A 15,801-nucleotide genomic window follows, 5' to 3' on the forward strand; every position below is an offset into this window, starting at 1 on the left:
AGTAATTCACCTATTTTTTATTTTATTTTATTTTTCAATATTTTGTTCAGAATAGAACATAGATGACAGGTCAAAAGTTTAAACTGAAAAAAATTATAATTTTAAGGGAAAAATATGTAGATTGTAAATTTCATGGTGTCAACAAATCAAAAAAAAAAGTTGGGACAGGTAGCAATAAGAGGCTGGAAAAGTAAATTGCACTTATAAAAAAAAAAGCTGTAAGACCAGTTACCGCTAATGAGGTCCATTGGCAACTTGATTGGAGTATAAAAAGAGCTTCTTGGAATGGCAGTGTCTCTCAGAAGCGAAGATGAGAATCACCAATTCCTCCAATGTTGCGGAGAAAGATAGTAGAGAAATATTAGAATGGTGTTTACTAGTGAAAATGTGCAAAAAGGTTGAAGTAATCATCATCTACAGTGCATAATATCATCCAAAGATTCAGAGAATCTGGAACAATCTCTGTGTGTAAGGGTCAAGGCCGAAAAATCATACTGGATGCCCATGATCTTCGGGCCCTTAAATGGCACTGCACCGAAAACAGGAATGCTTACTGTCAGGGAAATCCCAGAAAGGGCTCAGCAATACTTCCAGAAAACATTGTGGGTGAACGCAAGATGAAACTCTAAAGTACGAAGAAGAAGCCATTTCTAAAGCAGACCAAGAAGCGCAGGCGTTTCTCTGGGCCAACGGTTATTTAAAATAGAGTGTGGCAAAGTGGAAACCTGTTTTGTGGTCAGACTAATCACGATTCGAGGTTCTTTGTGGAAAACTGGGGCGCTATATCATACTGACTAAAGAGGACAAGGACAACCCAAGTTGTTATCAGCACTCATGGGTTGCATGAGTGCGTGTGGCATGGACAGCTTCCAGATCTGGAAAGGCATCATCAATGCAGAAAGGTATATTCAGATTCGAGAACAACATATGCTCCCATCTAGGCATCATCACATTCAGAGAAGGTCTTGCATTTCTCAACACGATAATGCCAGACCACATGCAGCACCAATTACAACAGCATGGCTGCGTAGGAAAAGGATCCGGGTATTGAAATGGCCAGCCTGCAGTTTACTTCTTTTACTTATAGAGCACATATGGCGCATCATAAAGGGGAAGGTCCAAGACAGTTGAACAGTTAGAGAGATAAGCGTATGAGAAAAGAATGGGACAGCATTCCTATTTCTGAACTTGAAAAACTTGTCTCCTCGATCCTCCTGCGGTGGAACTGAACTATCACCTGACCTGTGCAACACATACTGTATTTTCCTCTTCAATGTCAAATACAAAATACAGACGTGTATTTAGCTCATTTTGGCACCCCAGAAATCTTGGGAGTATATTTTTGTGTTGTGCCCGCCCCACTCCGGTGGACCTCTTGGCACCTCGGGGTGGGGTGCCATCGGTTGGGGCAGACCGCAGTACAGAGCAGTGCTGCGATCCTCTGTCCGTGTCCCCGCCGCGCCATCGTGCCCCCCCTATTTATTTTTTGAATGCACCACATCCACTCACTGACATGACTGGGAGGCAGGTGGATCGGAGCGTGGGGATATAATTTCCATCTGCTCCGGCTCACCTGCACCCAATTTTAATGCACCACACACACACACTTGTATATACACTGGGTGGGGTCACATTCAAGGTGTAGGGGTAGAGTTCGCCAGTCGGCGAGCTGGCGAACTCAGTAACAGGGTTAGCTTTCACTAAGAAGGCTGGAGTGACGACCGGGGCCTTTCCCCGCTGGGCCTGGGGTTCAGGGGTGCCGCCCCGGTGCCCCCATCTCCCCTTCTGCCCCCGGTGTTCCGTCCCTCCACGCGGCGGGAGGTGAGGTGGGCGCGGGTGCCCTCTCCGCTCTGCTGTCCGGCCCCTCTTCGGCACCGATGCCTGGGTACGGGGGTCCCCGGGGTTTGGGGGTCGGGGGCTGGCGGTTGGTGGGGGTGGGGTCGGGCGGCTTGATTGGGGGGGTGGGTGTTGGTGGGGGTGGGGGTGGCTGGGTGGGGGGTGCTGGAGGTGGGGTTGTCTGGGGGTTTGGGGGCCTGGGGCTGGGTTGGGGTGGATGGGGGGCGGGTGGGGGGCTCGTGGAGGGAGCGGGGGCTGTGGACCGGTGGGGGGCTCGTGGAGGGAGCGGGGGCTGTGGACCGGTGGAGTGCCTGGCGGGCCTACAGTGCTGCGTTGGGTGGGGGGCGCTCCTGGCTCCTGGGTTTGCTCTCCGGGGGTTGTCCCTTGGCGCTGCCGTGGCCTGGGGGGCCCTGAGGTGTTGCGCTTGCTCTGTTCTGGCAGGGGTCGACGGCTGCCCTCTTTGGTGGAGATTTTCATGCATGCCAGATCCACCACACCAGCATCTATCGAAACTCAAACACAATCTGCTTCTTCCTCTGGTCGTTGAATCGGTGGAGGCTGGTGTCTGTGGATCTCACTCTGCTTCATCTGCCCTTCCTTCCTTTCCTCAGTTTCTCCTTTGGTCTCTTGAGTTCTCCCTAATTTGTTTGAATTTAGATGTTTCTGGGGTTGGTGAAAGACTCTGGTTGGTAACCCGGTGGGTAGTATGTAATGTCTGGTCGGTGCTGGATTTCACTTTCCTTTCTTTTCTTTGATCCTTCCTCGGGTCTCCTGACAACCTCACGACTCTAGCTGGATTCTGAAGTATTCGGTTTAGGTGAACGGTATGGGATTTTTAATAGGTTTTAGGTGAACTAATGAATACACACTCACAACCACGCACACACACACACGCACATGCACATACATATACTCACCCACATACAAAATAAAAAAATTAAAAAATAAAATAAAATAAAACATAAAAAGAGAGCAATGATGATGACATGTCAAATCGGTAAAATTACCAAATGAACAATACTGAGCTCTCCAGAAAAAAAAAATATATTAAAAAAAGAAAAAGAATTCTCGCTTCCCATGTGAGAGGCCTGGGTTCGATTCCCAGCCAATGCACTTTGCCTTTACAGAGGCAGCAGCTCATTCTCTAATTTGCTATCGACAGTTATAATCAAACTCATATCGTAATGTAGCATTACTGCTACGAATTGTTATCTCAATGTATAGTTATTTATGGTTATCGGCAAGTGTTGTTATCTCAAAGTGTTGTTAAAATTGCTATTGCATTGGATATTTCCAAAATCGTTATCGCAGAGTGTTGTTATTGCAAAGTATCGTTATCAAAATAATAATATATGTTGCTATGATACATTCCAACAGCGATACGTCCCTTGATAATGTTTTGCTTTGTTGGAGGTTTACATGGTATTCAGAAAGTAGCATTGGTAGTTCAGTGGTAGAATTCTCGCTTGCCATGTGAGAGGCCCGGGTTCGATTCCCGGCCAATGCACTTTGACAGAGTTGTCTCAAATTTTCTTACACAATGTAAAAGTATTGGGATTTCCCCGGAGGAACTTGATGAACTGGTTTGGGAGAAAGAAGTTAGGCTTCCCTGCTCATGCTGCTGCCCTCATGACCCGACCCCGAATAAGTTGTAGTAGACGGATAGAGAAATGTTGTATAATTGTTATTTGTATGGATCATTGGATAGTTCCAAATTGTTATCGCAGAGTCTTGTTGTTTTATAATTTGATGATAGCAATATATATATTGCTATAATGACATATTCCAAGAACAATACAGCGAGTCTCTTGAAATTGCGTTGAGGAAGGACTACAGCCCAGTGGAACACTAGCACCAAGCATTGGCATTTCAGTGGTAGAATTCTCGCTTCCCATGTTAGAGGCCTGGGTTCGATTCTCAGCCAATGCACTTTACCTTTACAGAGGCAGCAGCTCATTCTCTAATTTGCTATCGACAGTTATAATCGAACTCGTATCGTAATATAGCATTACTGCTATGAATTGTTATCTCAATGTATAGTTATTTATGGTTATCGGCAAGTGTTGTTATCTCAAAGTGTTGTTAAAATTGCTATCACATTGGGTATTTCCAAAATCGTTATCGCAGAGTGTTGTTACTGCAAAGTATCATTATCAAAATAGTAATATATGTTGCTATGATACATTCCAACAGCGATACGTCCCTTGATAATGTTTTGCTTTGTTGGAGGAGGTCTACACATTTTTCAAAAACTAGCATTGGTATTTCAGTGGTAGAATTCTTGCTTGCAATGCAAGAGGCCTGAGTTTGATTCCCGGCCAATGCAATTAATTTTTTACGGAGACAGCAGCAGCTTATGTTGGAATTTGTTTGCGCAATGTATCGTAATCTACTGTTATCGTTATTGATCGTGATCCCGATGTGTAGTTATTTACTATCAAGTCTTCATGATGCTGCTGGTGGTGGCCATATTGAGCATTTGTAAAACATTCAAGAAAAACCTGAAGGCATGTACAGCACGTGTCTAAGGTAGAGTTTTCTATTGTTTTTCGTTTATTAACCCCTTATCGGATTAACCCCTGTAATATTGCAATTACTCTACATTCCAAAAACGGCACATTAACAGCCATATCCTCAAATATTTTACCTTCGTTGAGGTCTTTAGCCTAATCATGAAGCAGAACAAGCAAGCATTGGTAGTTTAGTAGTAGAATTCTCGCTTGCCATGTGAGAGGCCTGGGTTCGATTCCCAGCCAATGCAATTTGCCTTCTGAGCTGTAGCAGCAGAGTCTCAAATCTGTTCTCACAATTTATTGAAATCGTGATGCGTGGTTAGCATTAAGTGTTGGTAATGTATAAGAGTCAACAGCAGCTTAGTCTTAAAATGTTCTAATATGTTTCCTCAATGCGATATTATCAACTGTAAAATCAGCAAGTTTTGTTACAGCAATTGAGCATCATCTCACTGTGTTGTTTTCGTAACAAAAACAACAACAACAAAAACAGTATCATTATGGCAACACTGCCGCGAGGTTAATTCTAGATAACTAGCGAGTCCCTTGAAAAGATTTTGCCTTAGTGGAGGTCTCCACCCTATTGGGCAGCCATCACAGAGCATTGGTGGTTCAATGGTAGAATTCTCACTTGCTATGTGAGAGGCCTGGGTTCGATTCCCAGCCAATGCACTTTGACAGAGGCGGCAGCAGCTTACTCTCAAATTGTTCAATTGTTGTTTCTCTGCGTAATGTAAAAGACTTGGGATTTCCCCGGAGGAGCTTGACGAAGTGGCTGGGGAGAAAGAAGTTATGCTTCCCTGCTCATGCTGCTGCCCCCATGACCCGACCCCGAATAAATTGTAGGAGATGGATAGAGAAATGTAGTATGATTGTTTGTAATTTGTATGGATTATCGCTGAGTCTTGTTATTTTAATGTATCATTATGAAGATAGCAATATATATGTTGCTATAACGATACATTCCAAGAGTGATACAATAACAAGACATAGCGAGTCCCTTGGGGATTGCCTTGAGGGAGTTCTACAGCCCATTGGGAACATAACACCAAGCATTGGTAGTTCATCCCGCACCCCCAAACGTCTTTAAGCACCCATAACCCTAGAATCGCCTCTGTCAAAATACATCCATTCATACTCATTCTGGTCTTGTTTTTACATCGATGTATTTTATAAAAAAATTTACACCTACGTACTTTGTTTTTCATGTTTCATTGCAGTGTCTTTATTTGGCAGCTTTGGAGTTATATTCAAATATAAATGCAATATTATTATAATAAACGTGTTCTTTCTGATCCTTCCTGGTGCCATGTGCCCCCATATCAAACTCAGAATGAATGAATAAGTGCATGTTCACACAGCCAGAAGGAGATAGGTTGAAGGCCAAAACAGCTCGTTTGAACACACATTCATTGTCTGTCCCATTGATTAAAAAGCCAGAGTGCTGACTCTGGTGATCTGGAGCCAGTCTAATCAACGTCTGTGTCCGGTCGGCAGCAGCTAGCCGACCCCGAACTTCGGAAAACCTCTACCACCCTACCGTACAACAGATGCGGCTGACCGGCTCAGTTGCTCTTGGCCCACGATTATATGGAGCAACTAAGCCCCTGTGTTAGCAGGCCAAAGCCCAGCAGGATTAGCCTAATACCACTAGTGGTGAAGCGGGCATGGGAAATAACCCTTTTTTTTTTGTGCATTTCATACATTTTGTCAAAACTGAATGTTAAGATTTGTGGTCTTTAATTGTTGATGTTGCTACCATAAATTTAAGCAATACTCTACAGCAAATTGACGTTGAAAATAGACTACATGGTTGTAAACATGCATAGTGCCTACATTGTCTAAATGCCCAAAAAACAAAATAAATACAATTATAACCTATTATGCTGTCGTGCTTGACACATTTAATTCGATCTTCTCACATCCAGCAAACAAAGTGCTTTAATGTGGACTATGTTGACATTTAACCATTTTTAAAAGCAATAAGGAATTTCAAAGTAAATCTCTCTATTCATACCAAAATTTGAAAAGGATCACTTGGTTTCTCTGAGAAATAAAAAATCTATCAGCATAAAGTGATACTTTCTCTGTAGAGGAATTCTCTCTTGCTCACTCACTAAACACAAATCTTATCCTTGATTATTTTTAATTTAACGGAGAGGTTGACAAGTCCAGGCACGTGACAAAAGACAACCATTCACACTCCCATTGATGCTTACAGTAACTAAGCTAACCTAAGGGTCATCTTCATTAACTTTGTTAGATAACCACAGTATCAGTACCTTGAGAGAACTCAAAGGACAGAGATAACCTGCCAACTTCATTCAAAAAGTCAGCATGGTCAAGCCGGAGACACTTCTTTGCTACACAGACAAGAAAACTAACTACTCAGCCACTGTGCTGCCACTGGCGCCAAATATATATGTTTTAAATATGACATCTGATGTTTGGACATTTTCAATAAATCAGGCTTTCTGAGACAAAATGGGAAATTAATGCCTGATGACTAAAATAAGGACGCTCCATTGGAAATCTCCCTGAAGTGAGTAAGCGTGCATAACTGACTTTGATGTAAAACCAGAGCTCTGCTCAGTTTGTTTAATCTGTTGTCATCCTGTGTGCTTTCGTTCGTATAATTTTATACTTGCACTCACAAGGGAAGGGATAGATGAAAAAAGACAGCAGGCAGCGATGAAAAGAGAAATATTTTCCTGGTAAAGTTTTGACTATGGAGATGGTTGACTTTTATATCAATAGATTTCCTGCTGAGTTATGGAGCAGCGAGAAAAAAAAAAAGGTTGAGAATGACCAGTATGACATGTTACTGGTGAAAATACAAACCTATCTGACCCTTGAACCTAATAGCGAGTTGAGTCACCGTTGGCAGCAATAACTTAAATCAAACGTTTCTCGTTTCTCAATATCAGAAGGCAGCCATTTTGCCACTTGCTGTCGAGTGAAAAGGATATCACAGTTGCTCAAGTCTCAGGTAACAACCAATCACAGCTCAGCTTCAGAAAACAGGTGAGGTGTGATTGGTTGTTGCCTGAGCCCTGAGCAACTGTGATGTTATCTTCAGTCGACAACAAGTGGCAAAATGGCCGCCTCCTGAAATGGATAAAAAAGACTGGATGTTGCTGCATAACTCTTACTCCACAAATCTGTTCAGTTTAGACTAGTGAGGTCACATATAATATATTGTTGACAAGAAATGTTTAAGGTTGACTTCTCCTTTAAAGTGAGTTTTTGATTCAACCAAAGGTTGTGGCAATTAGGTGTGCGTGTGGCCTGTGAAATTGAACTATTTTCCACAGCTGTGGTTAGTCACAGTTGCTTCGTGATTTAACAAGGGGGGCAATTACTTTTTCACAGAGGGTGAGATAGGTTTGTATCCCCCCGGTAAATAAATTATTGTTTTCATTGCATGTAGGTAAAATGTTTGCATTCATTTTTCAGCTCACCTTCGCTGAACCTTTTCTTCCTTTGCCCAACAATGTCTCTAAATCTACTCTTGGCCCAGACACCCATGCGGAACAATACAGAGCTGCGCATTGCTTCCTGGCCTTATTGTATTGGCCATGCCTTCCACATCAAGAGCAGTTTGTATTGGCAGCCCCGGGTGTCTGGCGCGTAGGTGGCACTGAGTCACGCCAGCCCCTGGACCCAGAAACACCCCCATCCCCACCCCCAGTCTGTCCATCCTCAACTCAAATTCTGCTGAGTGTGCTAAACGCAACATGACATAATGCCATTCCAGAGGGATCGTGGCTAAAGCCCCTCTTTCTGGTTCTTAGGTATATAAAGAGGATGCAGCCGTTGGGCAGAAAACACCCAGGTTACTCTTATCCACTCGCTGTTTTCAACATCGTTCTTTGATTACTCTCTTCACCTGCTGCACCCCAAGCTGAGCAGCCACATTTCAACACCTAAGCCAAGCCAAGCTGTACCAGACCAAAACCTCTCTGCAGTCATGGATATTGCCATCCAGCACCCCTGGTTCAGACGCGCCCTAGGCTCCATTTACCCAGCTCGACTCTTCGACCAGTTTTTTGGCGAGGGCATGTTCGATTACGACCTCTTCCCCTACACTGCCTCCACTATCAGCCCCTATTACAGACAGTCACTGTTTCGTAGCTTTTTGGATTCTTCCAACTCCGGAATGTCAGAGGTAAAAGCAAGCTGGAACTGTCTGTCTCGATTCACTTACATTTATGTCTCTGCTAATAAATTCCCCAGGTGAGGTATGACAGGGAAAAGTTCACGGTCTACCTGGATGTCAAGCACTTTTCTCCCGACGAGCTGAGTGTGAAGGTCACAGACGACTATGTGGAGATCCAGGGCAAGCATGGAGAAAGACAGGTGAGTCATAGCCGTTTTTTTTTTTTTTTGGTAGGTTTGTGCAAATTCGCTTAGTCTTAACTGATTTGTCTTCCAGGATGACCACGGTTACATCTCCCGTGAATTTCACCGCCGCTACCGCCTCCCATCCAGCGTGGACCAATCCGCCATTACCTGCACTCTCTCCGCTGACGGCCTGCTGACACTGACCGGGCCAAAGGTTAGCGGAGGGAACGAATCCGGCCGTAGTGAGCGCAACATCCCTGTCACTCGTGATGACAAGCCCAATGCTGCTGCCTCTTCCTAAAGGCTCGTGTGGTGGGCGTCGACCAAATAGGACGGCAGCCTCGTATCCTCCACTCATTCTTCCTCTTTTCCCTATCAAGGACACATGGGTCCTTCGTGCTTCATTATTTTCTCTCAAAATAATTCTTAGCATACTCCTAGAGCATCACTAGTAGTCTGGTTTTAACAAAAGTGTCCCAGTGAAGATGCTAAAATTAAGGTCCTCATGATTGTTTGGCTTGCAGGTAACATCAGACTTATTTTGTCACATATTTCTTTAAAGTTCAAAGCGCTGACTGCTTCCATTCATGCTCAGACCCTTTGAACCTTCTACTCTCATGTCTCCAATATATCCTGTCTTTTAGTCTATGCCTTGTTCACTGGATACCTCGATAATGAGAAGTCCATGCGAAAGAAAATCATAATAAAGCTGCAAAATTATCAGAAGGCTACTCCTGTGTCATCAATTGCCCTGAAGTATTTACGGACATTCATTGTAATGAAACCAGAATATGCAAACTTCCTCTTTAATTTTCTTTGCACATAACTCCAATATAATATACATAGATGTTTCAAAATGACTCTACAACAAACAAGTCATATACAAACATACACACACACATAAACACACACTCATCTAACTGCTCTGGTCAACTCTCTGTACCATGAGTCTTCCCAAACAAGAACAGAATAGAGCAAAAAAAACGGAGGAAAACAGGTCAACAAAACATCGAAAGGCATGTCACTTATTTTTCTGTTGACATCCTTGAGCCTGGAAACACACAAATGTTTTGGTTTCACATGAATTTGCAGTAAGGTGGTCATTAACTATTATCACATTTTTAGCCCACCAAATTTCTGGATTATCTTTACTGTATTTTTGTATGTTCCTGTAATTTACAGTTATGTGCTTTACACTAAAATTGGTAAAAATATTTGAATCCCTTTTAAACCTTATGTTACACACATTTACTATCTTATATTTTTACTATCTTATTTTCCTGTCCAAATTGTGCTTTTTAACCCAACAATCATATTTAGTGTTAAGTTACTCATCACCTGTCAGAAATTGCACCCAATCACACTATTTTTTAATGTATTACCTGCATGAGCACCTGGAGGTCCACCAAGGTCTGCTGAGCTAACAGTCTCAAGCTAGGCTGAACACTGGAGGTGAACCTGCTAATACGGGCCTGGAGGTCTGAATCCTGCAGAGCCGCGCCCAGGCAAGGCTGCGCTACATCCTCCAGTAACACTGACTGCAGGAGACGCAAGGAGTGGAGGCACACTTCCCATGATCTGTCTGTTGCATAGACAAATATATGTAAGGCACATGGTGTTGGAGATGAAGTCTCCAAATAAACTTGTTGATCACTCCTTTAATTTCGATGAGAACACTCAACATTGGATTGCCACTGTGTGGAGTTATTTCTCACTGTGCTTTTGCGAGGTTTTTTTTTCAGCTTCCTCACACATTCCAAAAACATGGATGTTGGACTCTATAATGTCCATAAGTGTGAATGTGTGTGTGTATGAATGGTTGTTACTTAATTACATCACAGAAAGTGCATTCTGCTCCTTGGCCTAAAAGTCAGCTGAGATAGACCCCAATTGACGAATAGCAGTATTCAAAAAGGGTGGGTGGATGGATGGAAAATACTGTGACAAAGCATGAGCCATTAAGTCAGTTCATATTGAGGTGACAGCGCCATCTAGTGAGGAATTCATCAACAATGCACAGGAGCTATGTAATTATAGCTCTGAAAGTTATCAACTTAAATTGGACATTTTTATTCAGTTTATTTGACATTATCTTGTTATCGTTTTAAGATTTCTTTCCTCTGACTATTTACCTTCAAGCAGAGTCCAAATAAGAGGCAGCAGTGCTGGGTTCTCAATCATGTACTTGAGCCCCTTCACACTGATACTGGCATTATAGAGACCCATTAGCAGCAATCTGCCGCAAAACACCAGCAATAAACAAAAACATGAACACAACACACCTTGTTAAATGCTGAGAAGAAAGAATTTGACTCATTAAAAACATTTACTTACATCTAAATCATGTAAATTACCTCATCAACTAAGATTTATAGACACAATATAGAAATGATTACACTCTGACTGTTTTTAAATTAATTCCTCTCTGCAGTCATCTTGTTAGTGCAAGAAAAGCACATCAATGAAATAGTCGCTTAAAAGAATTAAAGGAATCAATTAAACCAATAAATATAAATCTCCATACGTACACTTTTAGTTTGGGGAATGCACCAGGCTTCATCAGCTCTAACAGCTTTATCAACGTGTCCAACAGATCATGCGCTGAGCCAGACAAGAAATCGCGCCCACTGGTCACAGCCGCTATGTCTGATTGGCAAGAAGCAAAGAGCAGTTACAGTAGGCATAGTTTCATGAACCTAGCTTTTTTCTAAATACTTGTGTATGACTGCTTCTTACTAGTAATGGTTCCAGCGAGCGCCAAAACAAATTGGTACTCTTGGGTATTGTAGTCCTCAGATCGACTCTTTACATCCTCATCGAGAGTTCTCACAAAGCTCCCCAGAGTCTGAGTGGCCACAGTTAGAAAGGCCGGCAGGCTTCCCTACTCCAAAAGAATTGAACACACGATGGATACACAAAAGTTGTACAGAAGTGCAGTGAACCTCCAAAGATTTGCGGTTCGCCATTCGCACAAGTTCAACAATTTGCAGATTTATTTTTTTACCGATCCACTGTACAGGCCTGTGGGATTGAATATATACCATTGCCAAGCCTTTACAAAGAACTTGATTTTGCATTTTTCTTTGATAAAAGGTAGTTTGCAGCCTTAAAAAAAAATCACTTCTTGCCAAAGTGTCAGTATGTTATACTATAATATTATTAACATTTTAAAATTCTTGGTTCCATTTTATTCATCTAATTTATTTTTTAAATTATCATTTCTAAACTTATCAATGGTGCGATGTGACTATAATGGCCAACCCGAGACCGAAGGCTTAATATTTGTCATGATGATTTCCTATAGGAATATCGGAGGGCTGCATCGCTGGGCCTGGAAAACCACCATTTAGTCATCACTCTCACCATGTTGTCAGGTAAGTTGACCACGTCTCTTCTATTTTTAATTGATTGTATATTCCATAAAGTACAACAACAAACCAGTAACATTTCATGTTTGGAAACTTTCCAACATGAATAAGCCATGCATGCTACCAAGGTAGCAACCTTGGCAAGCATTTGCTTGTACACAATGCCTGTCTTAAGTTCATGTCAGTTCATGTCAGTGCATGTCGTGCGCTCGTTCGCAGGGGTGTAGTATTGGTCTCGGACGCAAGGTGTGTGCGGGTTTGATCTTGCTAACAGCTTAGATATCGCACACTGCACCTTTAACTTATTTTTTTGCCTCCTTTGTTTCTTGTTTTCTAATTACTGCATAAATTGCGTTACTTCTGCATATACAGTATAGCAGAAAATGATTTTCTCCGAAATGCTATGGAGGACATCTGGTGGTCATTGTAGAGTACAACTTTCAACCCGCTTTTGCCAAGTGAAGACTTTTGATTGGTAGCTTTTAATTAAATCTTTGTCCTGTTTTAAACTGTTGATTTGCTACCAAAACCCTAAATATGTCATGAGTTATTCAAGATGACCAACTCATTACATTAAAAAAAAAAATTGTAATTTGTAAGTTTTTAAGTCACATTTTCTGCTGTTGTTTGAGTTTTGCAAGCTAATACTATTGATAAGCCTCATGCATTTTGTTGAATAATTCAACTACTAAATAGTCGTTTATATAACATTGGTTCATGATTGTGTACACACTAAATGCATGATAACGACGCTTTCCTCATTTTTCTTTGTGATAAACGGTTCAGAAAATGGATGGATGGATTTGTTGTTACAAACTTACAGGCCACCGTAAACAAATCAATCTAAACTGCATGCCAGTGTTTTGACACTGTCTTATGGCATCTGTAGGCAATTACAAACCCCTTTTAGCGGTGTGTCAATTACTTATAGAATTTCTCTATATGCGGCAGGAATCTGTGCCTATTGTCCGTGAATAGCGGCAATTCGCCGCACAACATAACAGTAACACACAAAGATAAGTCTTACATCAGCTAGCCACTGCTTAACCATGTCTTCACTTGTAGAGCAGTTCCACAGAAGGCTGCAGACTGCAGAACCAAGACTGAAGCAGTAGTCAGCCTGTTGCTGCAACTCGGCTCCACTCTGCCAGAGTTGCTCACGTAACAGCAATTTCTCCTGCACACATAAAAATGGACAGAAAACACACACACTGAGTAAATCAGCTATCAATTCAACATATTTGATTTGAAGAGTTGCACCATTTCACAAAGTGGAGGAACATAAAAGATGTATTAAAATAAAATCCTTCACAAAGATAATACTGCTCAGTGTATAGCACAGAGGCATACTGTAGTTACCTATACTAGGGTGATTATGTTTTTATGCCACGTGTCATCGACTAAGATAACTCATAAATTGATCTACTCAATTTTCATGAATATTGTCGAGTAAGCATGTGCCATAGAACAATCCATAAGGTTGGCATGTATAAAGAAGGTAGGTGTGGGGAAATCTCGAGCAGCCGAATGATTCTCCACTGACTTTTTGATTACCAATTATCAATGCATCTTTCCCACCATGTTGTTTTTCATTACTTTCCTACAGTGACACACTTTGTAATTTCATGGTTGAAAACTTGCAATTAATTATGTCAATGTTAAATGACATGACTAAAACCTGTTTGTAATGACACAGTGTACTTGTACTTATAAATAAAATAAATTCGATGATTTGAAGTAATGACTTTAATTTGTCAACATAGTGGTAAAAATGTGTGTATTTTAAGATTTTGGCCTAAAATCATCATAGCAATATTTGTAATCTATGGTGTTGAATAATTTGAATTAGGCTTTATCCGTCTAATCACACACAAATCAAGCCACGCATCACTCATTTTAATAACAAGGGATCACACAATTCCAATTAACAATAATACAATACATTTTTTATTATTTGTGCAAGGCATACACTTCTCCGTTCTCCAGTTGAATCATAATTACTTTTTACTGTGGTTATAGTTTGCATTTGTATAAAATTGCACTGTATGCTAAGAGACTGTAAAAACAAGCCATTTGTAATATAATTACACCACCGCAAAAAAAATTATTAAATGAACACCTTTCTAAAAAAAAAAATGTTAAGCCGATTTGAACATGCTGTTATATTTGTAAAGGCAAAATTGGTGACGTATTGAATCTCATGATGCTGAAATTGTTGTTGTTAAAACTACTGTTAAAAATGTATCCAGATCCAGACCTGTAGCTCTCACCTCTCTCTCTCTCTGACATTCAATTTGCAACACCTCCAGTCTGGACTGAAGATGAAGACACTCCTGCTTTAAATGCTCTTGTTCCTGTGTAAGATGCTCTTTCACTACTCACAGACACACACATATGAACACATGATGAATCACGACAATGGTAATTTTGAGTCACATCAACATTCAGTTATGTATCAGTCTCTCCATATTCACACAATAAATGAAAAGCAAGGAAACTGTGAGTTTATGAATATAATCAACACTCTCATCTGCTCTCCTACATTAATTTCAACACTAGTGCTTCCTAGCCTTTATTGAGCCAACGCAACCACCATTGTACATTAGTAACATCTCATTGTACACCACCAAACAAAAATGTCACAAAAAGTATTCATACTTAAATAATATCTTTATTCACAAACTGACTTTCTCCGTGGGAAATCTTAATCTGTTTAATTGAACACAAAGTTGAAATACTTGCAAGAAGTTATGACTTATATGATTCTCTTGTATGAATGAATAGCAACAGGTTTATTGTATACCTTCTGCCATCTATTTGAAGAGCATTTGTTTTTCCTGCCTGTCCCTATACATCACCGGCATAGATAGATGAACAAAGATATATTTATTATTAATATATTTTAAAAAATTCTAACAAAATAAGTGATGATGGGTTCAGGGTCATATGGATGGAACTGATCTGATCTGAGTGGTATTTAGGTCAAAACCTGTCCATCACAAGGCTTGTCTTCTCTCAGTAATTTGCTGGCTTATCCTTGAGAAAATTCTGCAGAAAATGGATGGGTGGATGGATAATTCTAGTCATAGGTTCAGCATGTCTTACCTGTTTTTGTTACTCGAGTTTTGTGTAGCATGTCAATCAAATCACCGTTTACAACTTTAGGCAGGAACTCCCTTAACTGCATAACCTCTGTGGTTAACTTTTCCAGGTCTCTTTTCCTCACTCGAACAAAACCATCCTGAGGAGAAGACGATAGACAGAGGGCAATGGTGGGCAAACTCGGTCCTCGAGGGCCGGAGTCCTGCAGGTTTTGGATGTTTCCCTGCTCCAACGCAGCTGATTCCAATCAACAGGATTGTTATCAGGCTTATGCAGCGGGTGCTGATGAGCTGATCATATATCGGATGTGTTGGAGAAGGGAAACATCCAGAACCTGCAGGACTCCGGCCCTCGAGGACCGAGTTTGCCCGCCCCTGACATAGGGGGATGTCAGACACCAAACTTGTCAAACAGAGAAAGCTCGCTAGTCAAGACGTTTGTTAAACATTGCTTAACCTTTTTAAATGATTATTATGAGAATTGGAATTGTACATAATCACCAATTTTCCTCATATCCAGCTCAATCGTACTAAACTTGTCTACAGCAGACTTTGACAAAGCTGACTTATTCAATTACATTTTGTCTGACCCATGACAAGTAGCTAACAGGTTCCGAGCGCACATTTTATTATAGTCTA

The 15,801-nt window shown here is 41.3% G+C and overlaps 2 protein-coding genes and 3 non-coding genes across 8 annotated transcripts in view; 4 read left to right on the plus strand and 1 right to left on the minus strand.

The window, feature by feature from the left end:
• The window catches only part of hsf2bp (heat shock transcription factor 2 binding protein), a 16,581-nt gene continuing 780 nt past the window's right edge, over nt 1-15,801 (minus strand). For 2 of the 4 annotated variants that reach the window (XM_086067863.1, XM_086067862.1), the window contains exons 3-10: nt 15,167-15,302; nt 14,332-14,435; nt 13,089-13,238; nt 11,430-11,574; nt 11,222-11,339; nt 10,826-10,929; nt 10,076-10,275; nt 1-327 (exon numbers count right to left, since the gene is read on the minus strand). In XM_086067863.1, coding sequence (XP_085923989.1) covers nt 235-327; nt 10,076-10,275; nt 10,826-10,929; nt 11,222-11,339; nt 11,430-11,574; nt 13,089-13,238; nt 14,332-14,435; nt 15,167-15,302 — 1,050 coding nt within the window. In that variant the 3' untranslated portion in view covers nt 1-234. Of the gene's footprint in view, nt 328-9,485; nt 9,745-10,075; nt 10,276-10,825; nt 10,930-11,221; nt 11,340-11,429; nt 11,575-13,088; nt 13,239-14,331; nt 14,436-15,166; nt 15,303-15,801 lie in introns of those variants that run through there. The other 2 variants (XM_086067861.1, XM_086067864.1) reach the window with 2 other exon arrangements.
• Nucleotides 3,273-3,343, plus strand: trnag-gcc (transfer RNA glycine (anticodon GCC)). The gene has a single exon. It is a non-coding gene; the product is annotated as a tRNA-Gly (tRNA).
• On the plus strand, nt 4,092-4,162 carry trnac-gca (transfer RNA cysteine (anticodon GCA)). The gene has a single exon. It is a non-coding gene; the product is annotated as a tRNA-Cys (tRNA).
• Nucleotides 4,527-4,597, plus strand: trnag-gcc (transfer RNA glycine (anticodon GCC)). Its single transcript has one exon. It is a non-coding gene; the product is annotated as a tRNA-Gly (tRNA).
• Nucleotides 8,166-9,413, plus strand: cryaa (crystallin, alpha A). The gene is made up of 3 exons (XM_086067866.1): nt 8,166-8,517; nt 8,586-8,708; nt 8,785-9,413. Exons 1-3 carry the CDS (start codon nt 8,320-8,322, stop codon nt 8,992-8,994), a joined length of 531 nt encoding a protein of 176 aa, XP_085923992.1. The 5' UTR covers nt 8,166-8,319; the 3' UTR covers nt 8,995-9,413.

The sequence above is a fragment of the Leptonotus elevatus genome, chromosome 2, assembly GCF_054856555.1.
Source record: "Leptonotus elevatus isolate MCC_2025b chromosome 2, RoL_Lele_1.0, whole genome shotgun sequence".
In the NCBI taxonomy this organism is placed as follows: domain Eukaryota; kingdom Metazoa; phylum Chordata; class Actinopteri; order Syngnathiformes; family Syngnathidae; genus Leptonotus; species Leptonotus elevatus.